Source organism: Choristoneura fumiferana, chromosome 8, assembly GCF_025370935.1.
Source record: "Choristoneura fumiferana chromosome 8, NRCan_CFum_1, whole genome shotgun sequence".
NCBI classification, from domain to species: Eukaryota; Metazoa; Arthropoda; class Insecta; order Lepidoptera; family Tortricidae; genus Choristoneura; species Choristoneura fumiferana.
In genome coordinates this window covers 7,372,211-7,391,882 of record NC_133479.1, presented here as the reverse complement: position 1 = coordinate 7,391,882, position 19,672 = coordinate 7,372,211, and the positions used below count along the sequence as shown (strand labels likewise).

At 36.1% G+C, this 19,672-nt stretch overlaps 3 protein-coding genes and 1 pseudogene across 6 annotated transcripts; 3 read left to right on the top strand and 1 right to left on the bottom strand.

Annotated features, from left to right (window-relative positions):
* Positions 1-3,069: 3,069 nt before the first annotated feature.
* Cdc27 (cell division cycle protein 27) lies at positions 3,070-6,685 on the top strand. Its single transcript, XM_074090917.1, has 4 exons — positions 3,070-3,259; positions 3,343-3,418; positions 3,596-3,743; positions 3,852-6,685. Exons 1-4 carry the CDS (start codon positions 3,236-3,238, stop codon positions 5,728-5,730), a joined length of 2,127 nt encoding a protein of 708 aa, XP_073947018.1. The 5' UTR covers positions 3,070-3,235; the 3' UTR covers positions 5,731-6,685.
* On the bottom strand, positions 6,679-14,339 carry Neos (nuclear receptor coactivator protein neosin). Its single transcript, XM_074090918.1, has 8 exons — positions 14,193-14,339; positions 13,755-14,034; positions 12,982-13,115; positions 12,488-12,649; positions 10,728-10,863; positions 10,069-10,268; positions 8,976-9,148; positions 6,679-7,038 (listed from the first exon to the last, which is right to left on the bottom strand). Exons 1-8 carry the CDS (start codon positions 14,197-14,199, stop codon positions 6,799-6,801), a joined length of 1,332 nt encoding a protein of 443 aa, XP_073947019.1. The 5' UTR covers positions 14,200-14,339; the 3' UTR covers positions 6,679-6,798.
* A 2,942-nt stretch (positions 14,340-17,281) lies between these two features.
* Positions 17,282-19,418, top strand: LOC141430009 (mpv17-like protein 2). Of its 4 annotated transcripts, XM_074090542.1 has the most exons (4): positions 17,319-17,371; positions 17,556-17,573; positions 18,370-18,409; positions 18,500-19,418. In XM_074090542.1, the coding sequence occupies exons 3-4, from the start codon at positions 18,405-18,407 to the stop codon at positions 19,119-19,121; spliced, it is 627 nt and encodes a 208-aa protein (XP_073946643.1). In that variant the 5' UTR covers positions 17,319-17,371; positions 17,556-17,573; positions 18,370-18,404; the 3' UTR covers positions 19,122-19,418. The 4 variants fall into 4 exon arrangements, with proteins under 4 accessions (XP_073946641.1, XP_073946645.1, XP_073946644.1 ...); XM_074090540.1 differs by lacking the exon at positions 17,556-17,573 and having other exon boundaries at positions 17,282-17,371; XM_074090544.1 differs by lacking the exon at positions 17,556-17,573 and having other exon boundaries at positions 17,282-17,371; positions 18,370-18,414.
* LOC141430010 (mpv17-like protein 2 pseudogene) lies at positions 17,567-18,363 on the top strand (annotated as a pseudogene).
* Positions 19,419-19,672: the final 254 nt, after the last annotated feature.

Here is a 19,672-nt window from a genome sequence, read left to right as displayed (position 1 = left end):
AAAATGCTTAGGTTAGATAGGGTCATTAATCAATTTTTGCAGGTGCGCGCTCAGGTAAACATATTGTCCCTCCACTTTATAAATTACAAATAACAAATTCGAATTTTTTGTAGTAGATTATTAGCAAGAATTAACACTTTGCTATAACAGTGCAACCAACAAATTTCTGTAACCAAGTGAACTAAGTGCAGTTCCAAAGTTTCCCGAAAATATAATTAAAAATTGTAAAAGGGAACATTTGTGAGTACAGCATTTTAATAAAATGTTTAATTCCATTTTCAACCAAACCTAATAACAGTCACTATGTAGATAGTTGTAATTATTTAGTTTTCTTTTTTGGAAGCGAAGGCTTAGATATCGAAAGCACTTGCCTCTCATGATACGATAATTATCAACTAGCTTTGGATTTGCTCAAAAGCGTTATGATAACAAGGGCAAAGTTAATCACATACCACGTTAATCAAATATTAGACCTCCCACCGATAGCTAAATGTTCAAATTCTTCATTACATAACCTTGTTAACGTAGTCAAGCAGCATTTAGGAGCATTAAAGAACTTAGAGCAACCAACCCAACAGTGGGATAGTTTACTGGTCTGGTATTGCAAAAAAAATTTGAAATAAAACAAACTGAATTTGTTTGATATATTCTATAGAGGAACCAGTTGTGACATATTATATATATTGGAGTTTCTTTTTCATTTATATTAAATACTTTCTTTACAAGTTATGCATCACAAATATCCTCCAATCAGCATGGTAGAAGCTAGGAGGTACGTAGCTAAGCCTCCGCCAACTAGACAAGTCTCAATGGCAACATTAGACACTGTGTAAGTTGCAGTCTCAAACTCATAGGTATTTGTGTGTCCTAATATTCTATTTGGGAAGTTCTGATGAGGAGAATTAATTCTCATAAATAAAAACAAACAGTTTTTGCATAATATGTTTAAATGAATCATGTGGGGAAATGGGTTAAGTCTATCACTTAGATTACAAGAAAATATTAGACACATTTTTTTCTTTTGTCAATCAAATAAAAATTTACGAAGCTGAAGCGCATTGAAGTTTGAGAGTGAGGGTCCATGACGGTTGACATTACTCATATTTTTACCTGACTGCGAAGAAGGAGGGTTATTAACTAGGGATGGGCCGAATATTCGTTTTATATTTGGAATATTCGAATGTTCAGTTTGTAACGGCTTCGTATTCTTTTAGATTATGGAAGCCAAGTGTCCTTCGTTACTTCCTCTTTAGCTGATGTATTCAATGTTAAAATGATTCGTAAAAAAGTAACATTCAGGATTGTGGCCGCAGTAATACAATTAAGTAAGCTTTTTCCAATAACAGATAAAAAGTGGTTAGGTATTCATTAAAAAAAATATTTAAGTATGTAGCTGTTTTGAGATTAAGATAGTGATTTTTATAATTAATAAAATGTTAATATAATAAATTTTTGTTTCATTCAATCAAGAGTTGCATGATTAAACATTTCAACAAAAATGAATCATATTTCTAGTTTCTAATTAGGAATCAATTATGCCGAATAAAAAGTTTTACCAAACATTAGGCCGAATATTTGTATTCGGTGTAACCCATGTTCGGCCCATCTCTATTATTAACTTAATTGGCCATAACTTCATTTTATTTTTTCAAAATTTTGACCAATGAATCTGAAAACAGTTTGTTCACAACTTATTTAGTAAAACTAGATTTAACTCAATGTAGAGTACACAAAATAAATAATAATGTTTAAGAACTATTGGGAAGTTGAAAAGGTACTGAAGAATTTTCTAGCAATACTAATATGAACTCAGGAATTATCTTTTAGAAATGTTACTCAAATCTTATAAAATTTTGGTTGAATGATATTAATAGAAAATAATATCATAGCTTAACTAAAAGAATGATGTGAAACACATTTCAACATTTTAAGAATTTAGAAAAAATACTTATAAATGATGTAATGTAAATGTAAAATGTACTGTAGCATGTAAATGTAACAATTTAAACTAAAAAAACAATAGGCAGAGAACCTCATCCAAGGTGTAAATAATCACCTGAACAAACAAACATGAATGGTATTCTAGTTTCATTTCACATTTAATTTCCAGACTTCAGGATTGAGTACCTATCATTTTTTTATATCTTGTGGTATCATAATTACGATATTCATAATAACTGCGTATCGTTCCATTATAAATACGACAAAAATATTTATCTGATTTTTAGAAAAAGAATGTGATGAATGATGAAACTGAATTGAGCAAGATTTCCGCAATAACAACAGACCCCGAGAAAGGAGATTACAACCTGGACTAGAGGTCACACATCTTGACATTTTCTTGTTTGGGGTACTCCACACAAGAGAGTGAAGGGCGATTAGTTCCGTTAGTGACGCACAACACTGTTGCAGTGTTGATGACGACCAGTTTAAGGTCTGTAGGGGCTCTGGACTTTAATATATTTTCAAGGTTTACCTGGTTGATGTGTAATCCACGTCCTCGAACTACTTCAGTACCGTTTTCCTTCTAGCAGATGTCATTCGTAATCAACACTGCACATATTGTTCATACCACTGTATACACAATCTCATCGATTTTCTTCTCGATAATACACTCGCACTTTAGAATACACAAAGTGAACAATCGCACGTATCACTAGCAAAGCACAAAAGAAGAACGAGAGCTCCCTCAGGTTTTTCACGTATTCACAATAAATAAAGAACCATACGACTACTCGTTTTTTCTTGCAATCGTTCCATAACTGCCATAGACAATAAGATAGAATAGAAAAGAAATCTTGTGCTGTTTGAGACACAAATAATATTGTCGTTATTTGCAGGCTTTTTGAGACAACACTTAATTTTTTTGCATTGTCGTAATGGTTATCATTACATTGCAAATTAATAAATACTGAAATATTGAACTACAAAATCACTAAAATAATTCAATTAAATCCTAAGAGCAATTATTAATGTTTGTAAGTAACTTCAGATGATTGATCGTGTAGGCAGACAGAAGGGCAGATTTATTTAAATGATTTTTATGTATTTTACTGCTGGCAAGAGTCGTGCTTTCGTAATCAGTCAAACCATAGACAATTAACAAACTGAAATGAAAATGTCCGTCTAATGATACGTTTTATCTTTATTTTGTGACTGTAGTAATCGTGGCTAGCGATGATAAATATTTTCTTGAATAGTGCGTAGAATCCTTAAAGTTTACAATATCTTCAATATGATTGTCCAAGAACCTATACAGGTATGCAAAAGTCCACTTTCTACTAGCTGTCAAGGTGTTCCTATCTTCGATATTTTACCCACAAACACCGTTTTATTCCACAGGTTATCGTTTGGGATTGCTTAAACAATTATGAATATGACAACGCTGTGTTCTTGGCCGAAAGATTGCATGCAGAAGGTAAAAATTAAATTGATTTTCTCCACTAGTGTCAAATTTTTAAATTAGTAAAACATTACCACTAGGTCTAAACTAGATTTATCGATTATTTACTCCTCTGTATATGTAATTTGTTTTATCTAGTACTTATATATTTTGGTGTTCAATAGGTTGATGTCAGTAATCTTTGTTTTCCAGTTGGCTCAGAAGATACTGCTTTCCTTTTGGGAACATGTTACTACAGATGTGCACGACTCAATGAGGCTCACCATTTGTTACAAAACATACCACTGACTATACCACAAGCTAGATTTTTACTAGCAAAATGCTGTATAGATTTAAAAAAGTGAGTTTATTCAAGTTTCATTTAAATATGCTTGCAAAACGAATTTTTAAGTTGTTACACTCTGATTACCCTGTGTATAATGTTAATAATGGCTATATTTTATTCTAGCTACAAGGATGCAGAAGCAGTTCTGGGGTCTAATATTGAGATCATAGCTTCTGAATTTGGCGAACAAGCCCCTTATGCCTTGCAACTGCTTGCTTACATATATAATATAACGGAGAGGAGAAGTAAAGCTACAGATGCTCTACGAAAAGCTTTATCACTGAATCCGTTTATGTGGAGCTCCTTTGCTGATTTGTGCAACCTGGGTGAGAAAGTGGATCCACACCAGGTATTCCAAATGAACAATACTGATTTCTCATTTGGTGTGACAACGTTTGTGAATCTAGTCAACAATTCTGAAAATATTTCATTTGTTAATAGCAACATTCCTAATAACACAAATATGAGTATGAGCGCTAATGTGACACCAATGAATGTGGCTCCTCGGAGCCCTATGACAATGTCCTCCAGTATCACCCCTGAGGCTCAAGCCCCCGTAAAGCGTATGCATAGCGTCTTTGGTGGTTTGGCTCCCATATCATTTTCCCCATCATTTGGTATGTTACCAATGGAAGAATCTCCTGTTTTGTACACCCCAACACTTACTGACTCAAATGAGCAGAAAGCCATACCTAAGATAGTTAACTCGCTTAGAGCACAAATGGGGCAACTCAAAGATGCAGTATTCAGTCCTACACCTCGATGCACCCTTGGGCCAGCACCACGAAGATCATCTAGACTGTTTAGCAATAACAGTAGTTATTCCGTCAAAGAAAACAACAAATCCCCTAGTAGAAAATTTGTAGCACCCAAAAGTCCTTCGAGAAAGAATAAGCAACGCACAGCTAAGAATATAAAAACCAACAACATTGATACAAATGAAAGATCTAAGTCTATGGAGACTGTAACACCAACTCTCACACCAAAGAGCTCAAATGGAGTTGCATTACTAAATTTAATGAGAGAATTAGGAGATGCATACAAAGCACTTGCTTTTTTAGATTGTAAAAATGCAATTAAGCTATTTCAAGATATACCTGCAAAACAATTAGCCTCACCATGGGTTCAGACCATGATTGCACGAGCACATTATGAGCTAGCTCAGTATGATGCTGCTGCAAAGATTTTTGCTGAAATAAGGAAGACTCATCCTTGTCGGACAGAAGGAATGGACATTTACAGCACATGCCTGTGGCACTTACAACGTGAGGCGCAGTTATCTGCATTGGCTCAGGAATTAGTTGAAATGGATAGAAGTGATCCTATTGCCTGGCTAGTAGCTGGTAATTGCTTTTCTCTTCACAAAGAAAGAGAAACTGCTCTAAAGTTCTTTAAAAGGGCTGTTCAAATGGATCCCTACGGATCTTACGCTCATGCGCTGCTGGGCCATGAGTATGCAGTGGCTGAGGAAACTGATAAAGCTTTGACAAGCTTCAGGACTGCTGTCAGTATCGACCCTCGCAACTACGTGGCGTGGTTCGGTATAGCGACGGTTTACGCGAAACAGGAACGCTGGAAACCATCGGAAGTTCATATTCGCCGTGCTTTGACAATACATCCCCACTCTGGAGTACTAAGATGTCAACTGGGGCTTGCTCAGGCCGCTCTAGGTAAAATGGACAGAGCCCTTTCTACTCTGGAGCGTGCTGTAGCCTTGGACACAGAGAACCCGCTTTGCCGATTCCACAGAGCGTCCGTTTTGCTACGGGCGGGCAGACCGCAGGACGCGTTGCCGGACCTCCACCATTTGAAAGACATAGCTCCTAGAGAGTCATTAGTTTATTATTTACTTGGAAAGGTTCATAATGAACTTGGTAATAAACACTTAGCTCTTATGCACTTCAGCTGGGCGACAGATTTGGATCCCAAAGGTACTGGAGGACATATTAAAGAAGGTTTCGATCCTTCGAAGCAAGAAGACCCACCAGAGAGAGCTACCTAAGTCGCGTCGACGACACCGGTGGGCGGCCGACTGACCTGTAAATATCGCGCGCACCAACCGAGCTCTTTGCCGACACCAAATCTTCCAAATATAGCTTTATGGGGCTCGCTGGGTGTGTGGTGGCATTTAATTGCAGTAGTAGTAAGGGCGTACGCGGATTTGTTTATATGTATAGAATAAGTTGTGGATATTCCTAATGTTGTCCTAGTTTATTATATATAACGTGTATAGCAAATTTAACTCCTAAAAGTTAATAAATAGAATTTATAAATGATGCTTTTGGAAGATTGATGACTCAGGGCCTTGATCTCAAAAAAGTTTGTAAATTGATCCATTTCCTTAATATGAAAATCTAATTCTGATGCAAATATTTATTATTGCCATAAAATTCGTGATACTGAAGACATAGTGTTGCAACGTTCGTGAGGACTGTCGGGTTTGTGATGTACCTAATATTGTACAAAGAGGTTAGATGGCCAGCTCATGTAGTTTGTAGAAATTGAATCTTATATCGAGAACCGCTGGCGGTGTTCCAATTATGTCTAATGCCGATAAATATGATCCTAATAAGTAAGCAACTACACGAGTATGAAGCTATGCATGTTGATATTTGTCGCCACTACACGTACGCGTTAGCACGATGCACATAAAATGACTAAAGCCGAAGCAATCGATTTATAACGAGTTTATTATGGTATTTTTCAAATACTGTATAGTTATGTTTAGCAAACCTGATAAGAGAGGGCCCGAAAACGTTACGATACAGAATCAATTCGTAGTCTGAGTATATTCAGCATCTTAGTTCATAGTGCATGAAAATATTTCGCGTCTTCTCTTTGCGTTTGTACAATAACAAATTAACTATAACACTGTCACTTCAAATCACTTGACAGATCAGTTTAAACCACCTCTAATTATGTGTATGAATTTAAATAAATAGAACTGATGTAATTTAGCGACGTGTTTTATTGAAACAACTTTTTGAGAGACAAACTTTTTATATTGTAAAGTATTTTCATATTTTGTATTGTTGAAACTTAATTGTCTAGAAATATCTTAAATTATAATCTACGTAAACTTCTGTAAGATGGAATCCAATGCTTTTCTGACAGTAGGGTCATTGAGCAGTTTGGATTGCGCGGGCGCAGCAGGCGCAGCGGGCGCCGCGGGCACCGGCTCGGGAGCGACAACAGCTTTCTTATCGTTCAGGATGTTGAGGATCCGCTGCTGCAGGTCCACTTGGGTCTTGCTGCTAGCGGCAGGGAGCGGTTCGCCTAGTTCTATCTTGATCTGCTGTTCTTTGCGCTCCTGGAAAAGATCGATCGACATAATATAACTAAACTTTAATATCGATGTTAAAAAAATAATACTAAATTATTATTTATTATTATTATAATAGAAATCTTTTATTTGACAGATTTGGAAAAAAAATGTTGAACATCGGTAAGTACGCCATCCTGCATTGTGTTTTATTGACAATTGATACACAGGGTATCCCAGAAACCGCCGATATACCGTCGACAGCTGATAGGGCAACTAATTACCTCTCAGAATATGAGGTTTTTGGCGTCATATTTGTGAAAATCTAAAAAAAAACACCCTCAGCTTCATTTTTTTAGTGCCACAGCTACAAATGTAAGAATTAATGAAATCTTATAACTGTTAAACATTCTTAAAAAGTAAGGCTTTTACATGGTACAATTTTTTTTTAATGCTTAATCCTGTTTATTTGAAAAAGGACAAACGCCAATTGTTAATTTTTTTTTCAAGTTTGACTCTTCGCGTTTAGTAAAAAAAGTATATAATTAGATCATAGATTTTTTTTTAATTTTGCCTTCTACCGGGACCAGTGTTTCGCGATGAAAAAAAAATTACTACACTAAAGTGGCATTATGTAATAAAATACGCTCATCTTATGTAGATTTTAAAATGGTATATCACTTCTAGTTGTTCTAATAATTTGAAAGTTATTGTTGTATAACTTAACTGCAAAAGCACCTCATGACACAGGGTGTCATAATATTCGACTTAACTTCCATCGGTTTGCTCGGAATTATTTCCGTTATTGTGAAATTTTCGTTAGGTTGATTTATTTTAATTTGTTGTTATCCTTTTGGTCGTTATTGGGCTTAAAGCTATGAAAATAAAGTCCAAAAGTGACAAACATTTCCATTCCGCGTCTACACAAGGTATTCCTATGCCTATTTTTTTTTTGCTATGTCTGGTAACATTTTCAGCTGTCAATCTAGTTCGCCTAATTCTGGACTAAAGTATAGTCCCGTCTAAAATCAGAGATAACTAACAGGTTTTCTCTTCTTAGGCACTTGGTAGAAAAAACCAGCTCCTAACTTGCTCTATCAACCTGAAGGTTTTTCGTTATTGAAATTGTAATTCTGTCGTCACTGACCAGAATGAGCGTGTACTCGATGACTAATAAGTAATTCTCGCGAGCAAAACTGTGGCTTCAAGGCTAAGTACTCCGATAATACGTAATAGAAAATACTCGATTCGTTTCGACGTCACCAGAGATGTGCAAGGAATGCGTTTTTCATGATCCAAAAGGCTTCATTTACTTTACCTCGCCTCGCTCTGCTCAGCTGTTCACATCAGAGATGTGCTGTGTTACGATAGGTAAATGAAACGTTTCTATTAGTTAACCCTTTATAAGGCCCCATTTATTGGAACATACTTACTATCACAGAATCAAAAGCAGCTATCGAATACATACCTAGCCAAGGATGTTTTTAAAACTAGTAGTATTTTCAATAATAACAATGAATATTGTAACTTATTACTAAAAGAATAAGGTAGAATTTTCAAATCAATGCATGTGGTCGCTAAATCGTCTCAGCCTTATAAAGAGTTAATGAAAAACATCCCTCTCACATCTCAGGTGGTAACGCAGACTTACTACCAAGTGCAAACTTCGAACTTCGGATCTTGCCGTCCCGCTGACGCTTATAATTGAACCCTTTACCAGGCCCCGCGAATTTAGAAATGCTACCTCAAAGTGAATCATAATTTTATGTTGTTAAACTAGGTAACTATGAGGGATTAATTTAAAAACGCGTAATATTTTTAAAGACTTCCAAGTGATTTTATACCGTATTGTAAATTTGGTAAGGTCGAATATTTGAGCACATTTATGTGGTCGCTATATGCACTATGCCTGGAAAAGGGTTAAATCGAGAGTGAGAGGGACGGTGCGACACGAACTTCGAATCCCGTAGCTCCCCAGCACTGACCTGCAAGTACTCGATGACCTTGTCATACTGGAGGCCGGTGAGCGAGCGTCCGTCGGCGAGCTGGCCGAGCAGCGCGTAGACAGCCTCGCGGCCCGACGGCCCGCCGCGCTGCACCTCCTGGAAGTTGCGCGAGAGCAGCTGCAGAGCGTCCTCTAGCGGCATGTTGCGGTGCTCTGGAAACAACATTATTTTTCATCACTTGCTCGTAAGTAGTGTCGTAATAGGCCCGGAATACACATGCCAGTAGCTTGCACATTCTTTTACAAGTAGCCCGCACGCTTGCGTCATATTTGTATGAAGTTTGTCGAACTAACGCCAGCTACAGGCACAAAAATGTGCAAGCTATAGGCATATGTATACCGGGACTTATCCAGGTCAACTAGGTTGCCTTTTAAAGGTATTATATATAGCAGTGTTGCAAAAGTTCCCGATTTATCGGTAGATCTACCGATCCCGAATACCCCGTGTCCCGAATTTCTAAATTTCGAAGTACCTAAAGTAACAATTAAAACAGTATTTTAAGACGAAAACACCAAAGGTACCTGATGACATTAAAACGATGCACGGGGATTCCCCAAAACTTCACGCACGGCCTTCCAATAATGTAGTACCCACAGTTAATATATTAAGGGGCTGTTTCACCATCCATTGATTAGTGTTAACTGACGGTTAAATGTGATGCCGTCTCTATTTGTTTTGTTCGAATAGACGGAGACGGTATCACATTTAACCGTCAGTTAACACTAATCAATGGATGATGAAACAGCCCCTAAATCTGACTGCCCTAAAATAGAGTTAATTATTGTTTGGGGGGTGTATGCGGGAAATTCTCTAAAAATCAAGGAGGCTACTCCGAAATACGAAATTTGAACTTTATTTCATATTGTCCCGCTCACACTAATAGTGTTTTACAGCAGCGTGAAAGGAACCGTATGATACGAAATTCTAATTTCTCACTTGGTAGTAGACGTTGTTTTACTTTGACTAAAATCTCCCGAGTTCTCCCGATTTTTAGCTGGAAAATTTAACGATCGAACGATTAAATTTTCACTTTTGCAACACTGATATATAGATAGATTTAAAATGAATCTACCTTGTGGTAACCCATGCAGTATGGTCAGAGTGAGAGATCTGTTCTCCTGGTTTAGCGGCATGACTAGTATGGCGTACAGGCACCCTCGGGACGCGATGTTTCCCAGCACTTTGCCGATCGGCACGTCTTCCATGGGGAACAGGAGATCCACCACGATCCCTAAACGTTTTAGGCGGCCCTCTATGTATTCTGCATACTCCCTGGAGGATAAAAACATGGATTAATAGTTGAGTATTGAAATGGTTTATTCATTATCATAATATTCAAGACAAGTATTCGTTGGTATAGATAGGATGTCATTTGCGAATGATTTCCTACGTTATTCGAAACTTGAGTTCTTTAAGTTTTCTAAACCGGCTTATTAATGTGCGTGAACCTTCGCGTCCATACATTGGAGTCCAAACCATTTACCAGGTAGATTTTGTGTGTACCTTAGTACTTGTACTACCTAATATGACAAAAAAAAATATCGTGTTTCAGGGTCTTCCTGTTGCTATTGACGGGACAATCAGCTTTAGCCGATCAAAAATGGTTTATGTCTACGCGAATAGTCGACAAACTCGGCTTCGTTCGGCTACGGTAGTGAACTGATCGCCAGCGAGCGACACGCAATGAACGGCGAACACGCTCGCCGCTCGCCCTCACCTAACACGACTTACGTAAGAGCCTTAGAGACGACGATAATTTCGCAGTCGTTCCTCTCGTTAACAGGCACAGCGCGAGGGTAATCCGGCATAGACGGCTTGTAGCGGTCGCGGATGTCGCGGTCGAAACCGCGAGGCTCCGGCCAGTCGCCTACAACACAATGATACAATACAAACAAACAAATTATAAATAGGTACTCTATATTATAGCTCAAGACTGAACGCGATGGCGGATTGCTGTGGACCGTCCCATCTAGGGGGCATAGGATGTTAATACAATACTCTATATTCAGTCCTAGGATTGTAAAACACACTTTCCCGAAATGTGATCATTCTTAAAAAAATACTACACTGTAAATCAACACTCCTAGCTGTCTGACTAGTAGAGATCCCTTAAAAGCATAAGTACGTCTTTATACAGTGTCTCAGCTTTGCCAATTGTAATTATTTCTTTATTTTTTGTACAATATGAGTTTACATCAACCCAAAACGTTAAGTGTATCTAATAATAAAAATTACCTAAATAGAACCCATTTTGTGCACTTTTGAAAAACAAATACTTTTTTGAAATATCGCAGATATTCAAAGCCGAATTTTGAAGTAATACGACTATGAATGTAACAAAAATAACATGGAAAATTGCCCTAGAATTAAAACAAAATAAGTGTAATTTTACAATCGTATTAAGGTATAGGTATTTATAAATCGCGCACGTAAAATTGCATTTGTTATTCAATGTCGTGTAATTTACAATTACAAAAGTAAATTTTCTGAAAAATAAATGATTTGAAAAACCTATTGAAAAAAAGTGGTCCTTATAAGGAAGTGCATCTTTTGAGAATGTGGACATTTCGAGAAAAAAGTTTTAAGAAGTAAGTTTAGTTCAGCTAAGAATCATATTGATTAAACTAGTTTTCGAAAGCTTAGCGAGACTTATCTTGAAGTTTTTTAAAAATCGATTCGGCCGTTTTTGAGACATTGAACTTTAAAATGACAATATGTATGTCTGTCTTCTTATTTAATTAATTTAGTTTCTGGACTTACCCCTTCTCTGTAACACTTAAAAATAAAAAGATGTACATAAAATTATGTAGAATTATTGCACATATCTCAGTTTCACAATTGTTATTAAACTAACCCAACCTACTGAATTCTATGAGATGACATTTCAAAAATTCCTGAAAAAAGCATAACTAACTACATAAGTACATAGGTTCTCTGATTTTTCGTCAAAATTCCAAATGATTTCCCAGTAGCCATTTCATAATTCACAGTGCTTTAGTTTTACTGTTATACTGTGTAATTTCATTTAATAAATGAGTAAAATAATAATAATAAATATGGACGAACTGCAATGTTGCCGAAACGTTGAGGTTAAAATTACTTGTGTGTTTTAGCATGATAAGTCCCGTTGGTGGTATATTGACTAGAATTACATCTCTCCATTTCTTTCGTGGATGTGGTAAGAGGCGACTGAGGATATAGGTTAAGGTATACCATAGGCGGCTGTCACTATTGTAAAATTTTAGACAGGGGTGGTCTTTTTTAAATTGTGAAAGCGGTCCGTGACTGCAAAAAGTTCAAGAAACCCTGCACTAAGGCGATTTTTTTATATTTGGCAGATGATTTGTCCACCTGTCTGTGTTTGTCTCCCATTTAAGTTTGTTGTACAGTCAAGTTCAAAAATCTACTTATAGAACCCTTCAAAAATATGTACCACAGACTCTTATTACGACGGATGCCCTGTATAAAGATGGCATACGCCAGCAACTCACCTCGGCCACCAAGAGGCGAGCGGTCCCTAAAGCCGGGGGCCCCGCGCCCGCGCGCCCCGCGCCCTCGCCCACGCCCCCGACCCCGCTGGCCGCCGCGACCCTCGTTCCAGCTGTGGTTGCTGTAACTGTTGTCTTCATAGTCATCATCCCTGTAGTTGTTACCTGTTGAAGTAGGAGAAAAGAAATAAATAGCTAATTATAATCTTTTATTAATCAATTTACATTATTTTGTACAGAAATAAATTGAAAACAACTCAACTAGCAGGGCCGTCTTTGGCCATGCAGGGGCCATGAAATTAAAGAAAGTGAATATAAAATATTTCCTATGTAATGTTCTTTTTTTTTTAAAGAATACTACTAGCAATCAATACATTGTATTTATTTGTAAAAGTATTAAGTGGGTCACAAAGGGGCAGTGTGAAAATTACCAGGCTACGGCAGAACAATGTTTGGCAAAGACTGGTGTAGACTAAAGATGATGATGACTATCTCACCTCCTTTGTCTCCAATATAGTTTCCATAATTGTCGTAGGGCTCCTCGCCACCGTCATCATCATCCACTGGGATATTATCAGTCAGGGCAACAGCAGGTGGCACCTCGGGCTGCACCACAACCACCTCCGTGACTCTGAAAAATTGTGAAATTGTATACAAACAACAGGATACTAAAGTTTGTTACTTATTAAGTATTTAATTGTAATATTGTTTTGTTAGACAGTCTACTAACAATAAATCTGAATTATTCAGATAACAGAATAATACGGTATTTGACTATTTTGTATATGTTTTATAAATTAAAAGTACACAATGCCTGTTATCGATTAGAAAAACAATTTTTAAGCTACCTTTACAAATAACACAAAGTTATAAAGATTAGACAGAGAAAGACATACTGGCATGTGACATCACACGCCAGTACCACCATACTTGCTGCATAGAGAAAAGCGTTTGAGAAAGAGACAGGTATATAGATTTTTCAAAAAATCACTAAATCCAATTTTCAACCGATTTAAAATTTCTGTTCGCTAAACACTCTGTATATCTATATTTTCATAATAATATTAAGATATGGCAAAATCAGGAGTTGTCAAATACCATATTAATACTGGCCTTAGACTATATAGTACACATAGTACATTCAGCAGTTATTCTTAAAATTGTTTTTAAGAAGTACACAAGGACTTAAGAGTTTGTCTCTTTTTCTTGCTGGTGTTTCGAATTTTATATATTAAAGGAACGATTCATATGTTTAATATCATCAACTCACCTTGCTTTATCGGGATTGCTTTGTGAAATTCTCACATTAATATTTTTTCCCTGGAAGACACTTCCGTCCGCGTCTGCAATAGCCAGTTTAGCGCTGGCCTCAGTATCAAACTGGACGAATCCGAAGTTTCTGTTCACGACGATCCCATTTATCTGGCCGTATTGTATGAAACGTTCGTACAAATCGTCAATTGTTGCGTTTTCTGTTATGCCCCCGACGTATATTCGAAGATGGGACGTCGACCTATCTTTCATAGCCTGCCTATCGAGAGTTAATTTGTCTGAAAAATAAACAAGACTGTAATAGTAAAAGGCCGAATGCTATGTAGCATCAAGTCGTTTTTCTGTAATGTAATAAAATAAGCATATAGGCGATTAAGAAAAGTCTTCTTTCGAGAAATAGCTAATAATAGCTTAGCTAAGTAACTGTTTTGCTCACCTGCCATGGTTTCCAAGGAGCAATTTATTCAAAAATTGGACGAAATTCAACAAAACGAGTGAAAAGACGCGTTCGAGATGCCATTTATTCATACGATTTGACACTTGACTGACAGTTTTTTTTTTATTGGCTCGCGCGGTTTGCTCTTCTGCCACAGACGTAACTGACAGTTTAATCTACATAAATTGCCAGTCAATATAAATAGAAAACCTCGACTCAAAAATAGTAGACTGTATTAGGGTTGTTACGGAACTTCGCCTCCGCCTCCGCCTCCGTAATTTTTTTTGCAGAGTTATAACGGAGGTTTATTTCTCATTTCATTATCTCGGCGCGCAGCGGGTACACGGTCGGGGTGGGGGCGGGCGTGGGGTGGGCGTATGTCAAATAACACACGACAGGAATCAAGCTGTCTCGTTGCTTGGACGTACGAAATTGTAATGTATGTTTGATTGTACCGCGAGTTTTTAAAGTGATTTAATACAAATTAATTGTTTATTTAAGTCACATGCACGATGACGCCGAAAACAAGTGATATTTGGCAGTTTTATTAGAAATTTTTAAGATTTTTGAGTTGAATAAAGCCTAAACTACTATTTTTTCCACACCCACTTTCACCTCCGCATCCGCCTCCGTTAGCCTCCGCACCCGCGGAGGTGAAACTTCTCGCCTCCGCATCCGCTTCCGCCTCCGCTAAGAAGGCCTCCGTTACAACCCTAGACTGTACAACAGTACAACAAGAGCATAAAACGAGCAAGGGTCCATATTGACTCTCATAAAATTCTTATTCCTATTTTTTATTTTACTACCGATTTGTGTTCATAATAATCACTTCATATTTTTTTTGCTAATACTTTTTTTGATCATATTTTTTTATTACTAATTTCGGAATTCACAGACAGTGTTCATATTTTACTTTATTTACTAAGAACATATCTCAACTCATAATGTTGTTTTTCATAACGGTAACTACTTACCGAATTCTTATAATGCAAATGATTGCCTAGGATTTTTTTAAGATGTCATTTATGTGTTCGTCAAATGTACTGATTGGCAATTGGCATACCTTAATTTAGCAACATATTGAATGGCATCCAACCTACTTTCCCATTGGCAGTTATATTTGCTGTTATAAATAAAAACCTAACATCAAAGGCTATGGCGGGAGCTACGGTCTGCTTCGCTTCCGCCATAGCCTTCTGAACCTAAACTATCCAAGTCGCTTCTACTCCGAACCGTCTTGCTCGCTCGCACAAGTTTTGAAGTAAAACTTTCCAATATAAAAATTGGACAAATGTTATTTGACAATTTAGCGAAACATATTATTACACCCGTCTCTTGCAAGCATCCGTTACTCTTGCATATTTTTACTGTTATATAGGCTATCCAATTTCATTTACACTAAGGATTAAAAGATATATGACAATAAATATATGTATAAAGCAGATGTATGATTATTGACATTATGAATTTCAATAATGCGGATAAATAACACTTAGGATTAAGAAATATATGAAAAGAAATATTAATATTAACAAAATTATGAATATTGGCGTTATGAATTAGAACGATTAGGAGTTTCGATCGAAATTCGTTAGTATAATAAAATATATTAATACCAATATTAGTATATGAACAAGGTGTATGAATAGTTATATTATGAATTCCGATGATTATGAGTTTCGATCGTTAGTATTAAAAAAAAATATCAAGTGATCATGTATCTTCCGATAATAGGACTTAAAAAGTTATGTCAAAAAATGCGCACCCAACGAGCCATTTTACCCGAGACCTTCGTATAGCCACCCGAGCCGGTACGACGAGGGTGGATAGACACGTCGAGGAGGAAATGAGCTTAATGCTCGAGTTTTACACTGCTTTACACTTTGATTGACAGGGAATTAAATAGCAACTGTGGAAGCAATTGTTCACTTTATGTACCTACCTTTTATTTTTCATGGATTGCTATATAGCTATACATTTTTACTTTTATTGATTCATTTTAATTGATTTTAAGTTTTACATAAAAAATAAAATTATCCAAAAATATATATGTAGAAACCTTTTTATTTGTGGCTGTTGACATCTGATTACATTCCCTGGGTCTATATATTACCTTCGTCTTCATTACATCATTAATTCCGTCCTTATTAATATTAAGAATGCGAAGTAAGCTAAAGTAACTCTGCCTGTCTGTCTGTAACTTCTTCACATTAAAACCGCTCAACCAATTTAGATGAAATGTGGTATGGAGATAGTTTTAGACCTTGGGAAAGATATAGAACAGTTTCATTCCGAAAATTGAATTTTTCCCGCGGATAACAAATAAACAAATTCTTGGTAAACAAAGTTCTGGCCAAAAGATATTTTATAAATAAATGAGATACTTTGTTTGTTTGTTTGTTCCGCTTTCACGCCTTAAGTACCGAACTGATTGCCATTAAACTGCGTTGAACCATATTGGAAGACCAGAATAAAAAATAATTGTTTCAGCCGACACGGCACAGCAGCTAGCGGAAAAATAAAACCAATAGGTAACTAAAACCTACTAAAAACATGGATTAAAAGCTACTTTCAAATATTAACATAGCCTTAACTAGGTATCTAGTGAAGACCTCATTGCAGTGTTTATAAATTATAATTATCATAAAACTATCAATCCGTCAATGATAAAATTTATCTCTGTCGTACTTTTATATTTTGATAAAATCGATTGACCGGTTATCAAAACAAAATAGTGGTGAGAACACGTTAAATAATTTAAATAAATAAGTCTGTGGAAATAGAAAGATGGCACGGAAAACACTGAAAATACAGTTATGTGTGCTAATACTGGCAAGTATTAACTTTTTTTTTTGTTTCAATAAAATCATGGAAGTAAGTATGGATTCTGGTAAATATAAACTGAGCAGTTATAAGGACTGCTTGAACAGTTTGTACACATTTTGCGTCAAGTTTACGTCTGACTTGACTTGACGTCTCGTCGCTTCTGATCTGTCAGACTCGTGACCATTTGAGGTTATGAATATAAGAAAAATGTTTTAGTTATTAATTCGCCGCAGTGTTAACGTTATGCAATATTAAATATTGCACTACGCCAAAAATTTTGGTTTTATTTTTAGACGTGCATTTATTATTTATAGAAAATCTTGTGACTTTAGAGACGCGCAATTTATTCAAACGTGAGTTTTATTTTCTTTTCGTATTAATTAATTTACTTGCAGCTTTCCACATAGGATAAAATTGAGCTAAACTATGGCGCACAAAGTCGATATCGCTATGACTATCGTGCATTTTGCAAAAAACGTAACATATTGTTGTAAAACAGGTACATGCTTTATTAATAATTTTTAACTTTTCTTCTAGGAAATCGGTCCTTATTCGGTAATGGCAATACGAAGATTCTTTTCTAAAGCATATAGAACGTACAAGCAAGCTAAAGAAGACGCATTTAGTCGCAAGAACCTGTTTTACACCAATGTCTTACTGTCTGTAGGGATCTCTACTCTTGGTGATACATTAGAGCAGACTTACGAGCTGACGAGAAAGGAAATTGACGTTTATGATCCTAGCCGCACTGCTCACATGGCCTTCTCAGGAGGCACAGCTGGTGTTATATGTCACCATTGGTACAATTTTCTTGACAGAGTGATTGTCGGCAGAAGTTTGTACATGGTTATTAAGAAACTGATGCTTGATCAATTTATTTGCTCACCAATGATAATTTTGTCATTTTTTGCCACTGTTGCTATATTCGAAGATGATCCCATAGAAAATTTCACTGAAGAAGTTACAGATAAATTTTGGATACTTTATAAGGCTGAGTGGGTGGTGTGGCCTCCCGCACAGATAATTAATTTTTATTTATTACCAACTAAATACAGAGTTCTCTATGACAACACCATATCTCTTGGCTATGATGTCTACACATCTAAAGTCAAGCATCAGCAATTCAGAAAAAAAAGTGAAGAGCAGGAATAAAAAGAAAGTAGTAACTTTATGATTTTTTAATAACAGTAATAAATGTGTTTGGATTGTTTGGAAAGATTTGTTGTTATCTTTTTCATTCAGTCAGATACATATTCAACTTATTCATTATTTAACTTGAATGAGGTCATCATAGATGTTATCACATACCATGTGCCAGTGCTTAATACATATTTTGTTTATTTAATTTCAGTTGTAACATAATATGAGACCGAAAATTTTGGAGCTATGATGTTAAGTAATTTTTTTTGTTGTAAACTTGATACGGTCAACCATCAAATTTTTTTTATGGTCAATTATTAGTAGGATCTTTCTCTTTGCAGGTTTGTGATAATGCAGGCAATTGGCGTGTCTTGGAAAAAGTTAGCAATGGCTGTTCGGGTCTCAGGCCCCGCACTGAAGTTCAAAAGATTCATAAATGTTGCATTTAGTAACAAATATTTATTTTATACAAACGTTACAATATCTGTTACTCTGTCAGCATTTGGAGATGTTATGGAACAGAATTATGAAATATACTGTAAAGATATAGAAAAATATGATCCGAAACGGACAAGTCATATGGCGGCATCCGGTGCAGCAGTGGGGGTGCTGTGTCACCATTGGTACAAAGTTTTAGATAAGTTTATTGTAGGAAAGACTGTTGATATGGTTGTAAAAAAACTAGTCCTTGATCAATTTATTTTCTCACCTATAATGATATTAACGTTTTTCGGGAGCTTAGCACTTTTTGAAGATAATGCTTTGGAAAATTTCAAAGAAGAGGTGACTGGAAAATTTACCACACTTTACAAGGCAGAATGGATGGTATGGCCACCGGCACAAATTATAAATTTCTATTTCTTACCTACTAGATACAGAGTTTTGTATGACAATACAATATCATTAGGATATGATGTATACACGTCACAGGTTAAACACGGCAAAAAGACAGAGTCATCTTGACGATTCCTACTATTATATACCTAGTGAAATTTACGTAATGTGATGTACTTAAGTATATCTAAGTCAAATTATACAATATTTGATAATTATAAGCAAGTTTTTGCACCATCCACTCGAGTTACTCACAAAAAGCGTAACTGTGATAATTAGTAAATAAATATGACAATATGCATATCTATTTATATACATAATTACTTAATGCGATGTTTGTAATTGTCTTTAATTTATTTTGCGTTGTACAATGTCATTGTATTAGCGTAGCATGATCCAATAAAAATGTTGTTTATATTTTACATACATTTTCTTTTTATTCAAAATCCACATACATCAGAGGTTCCCAAACATATTTCGTCTAACGCCCTCTTTGAAAGTCAGTTGTTTTGTAGCGCCCCCCCATTTTTTTTCACCTTAAAAACCTCAATAACATATAATTAGTCTCGCTTAAGTGGCTACCCGAGGTTTTTCATAGATTTTTGATATGTTTTGATATGATTCAAAAAATCCTACTTTTGCACTACAGATAGAATTATGTCAAACGGCTATCGGTTCTT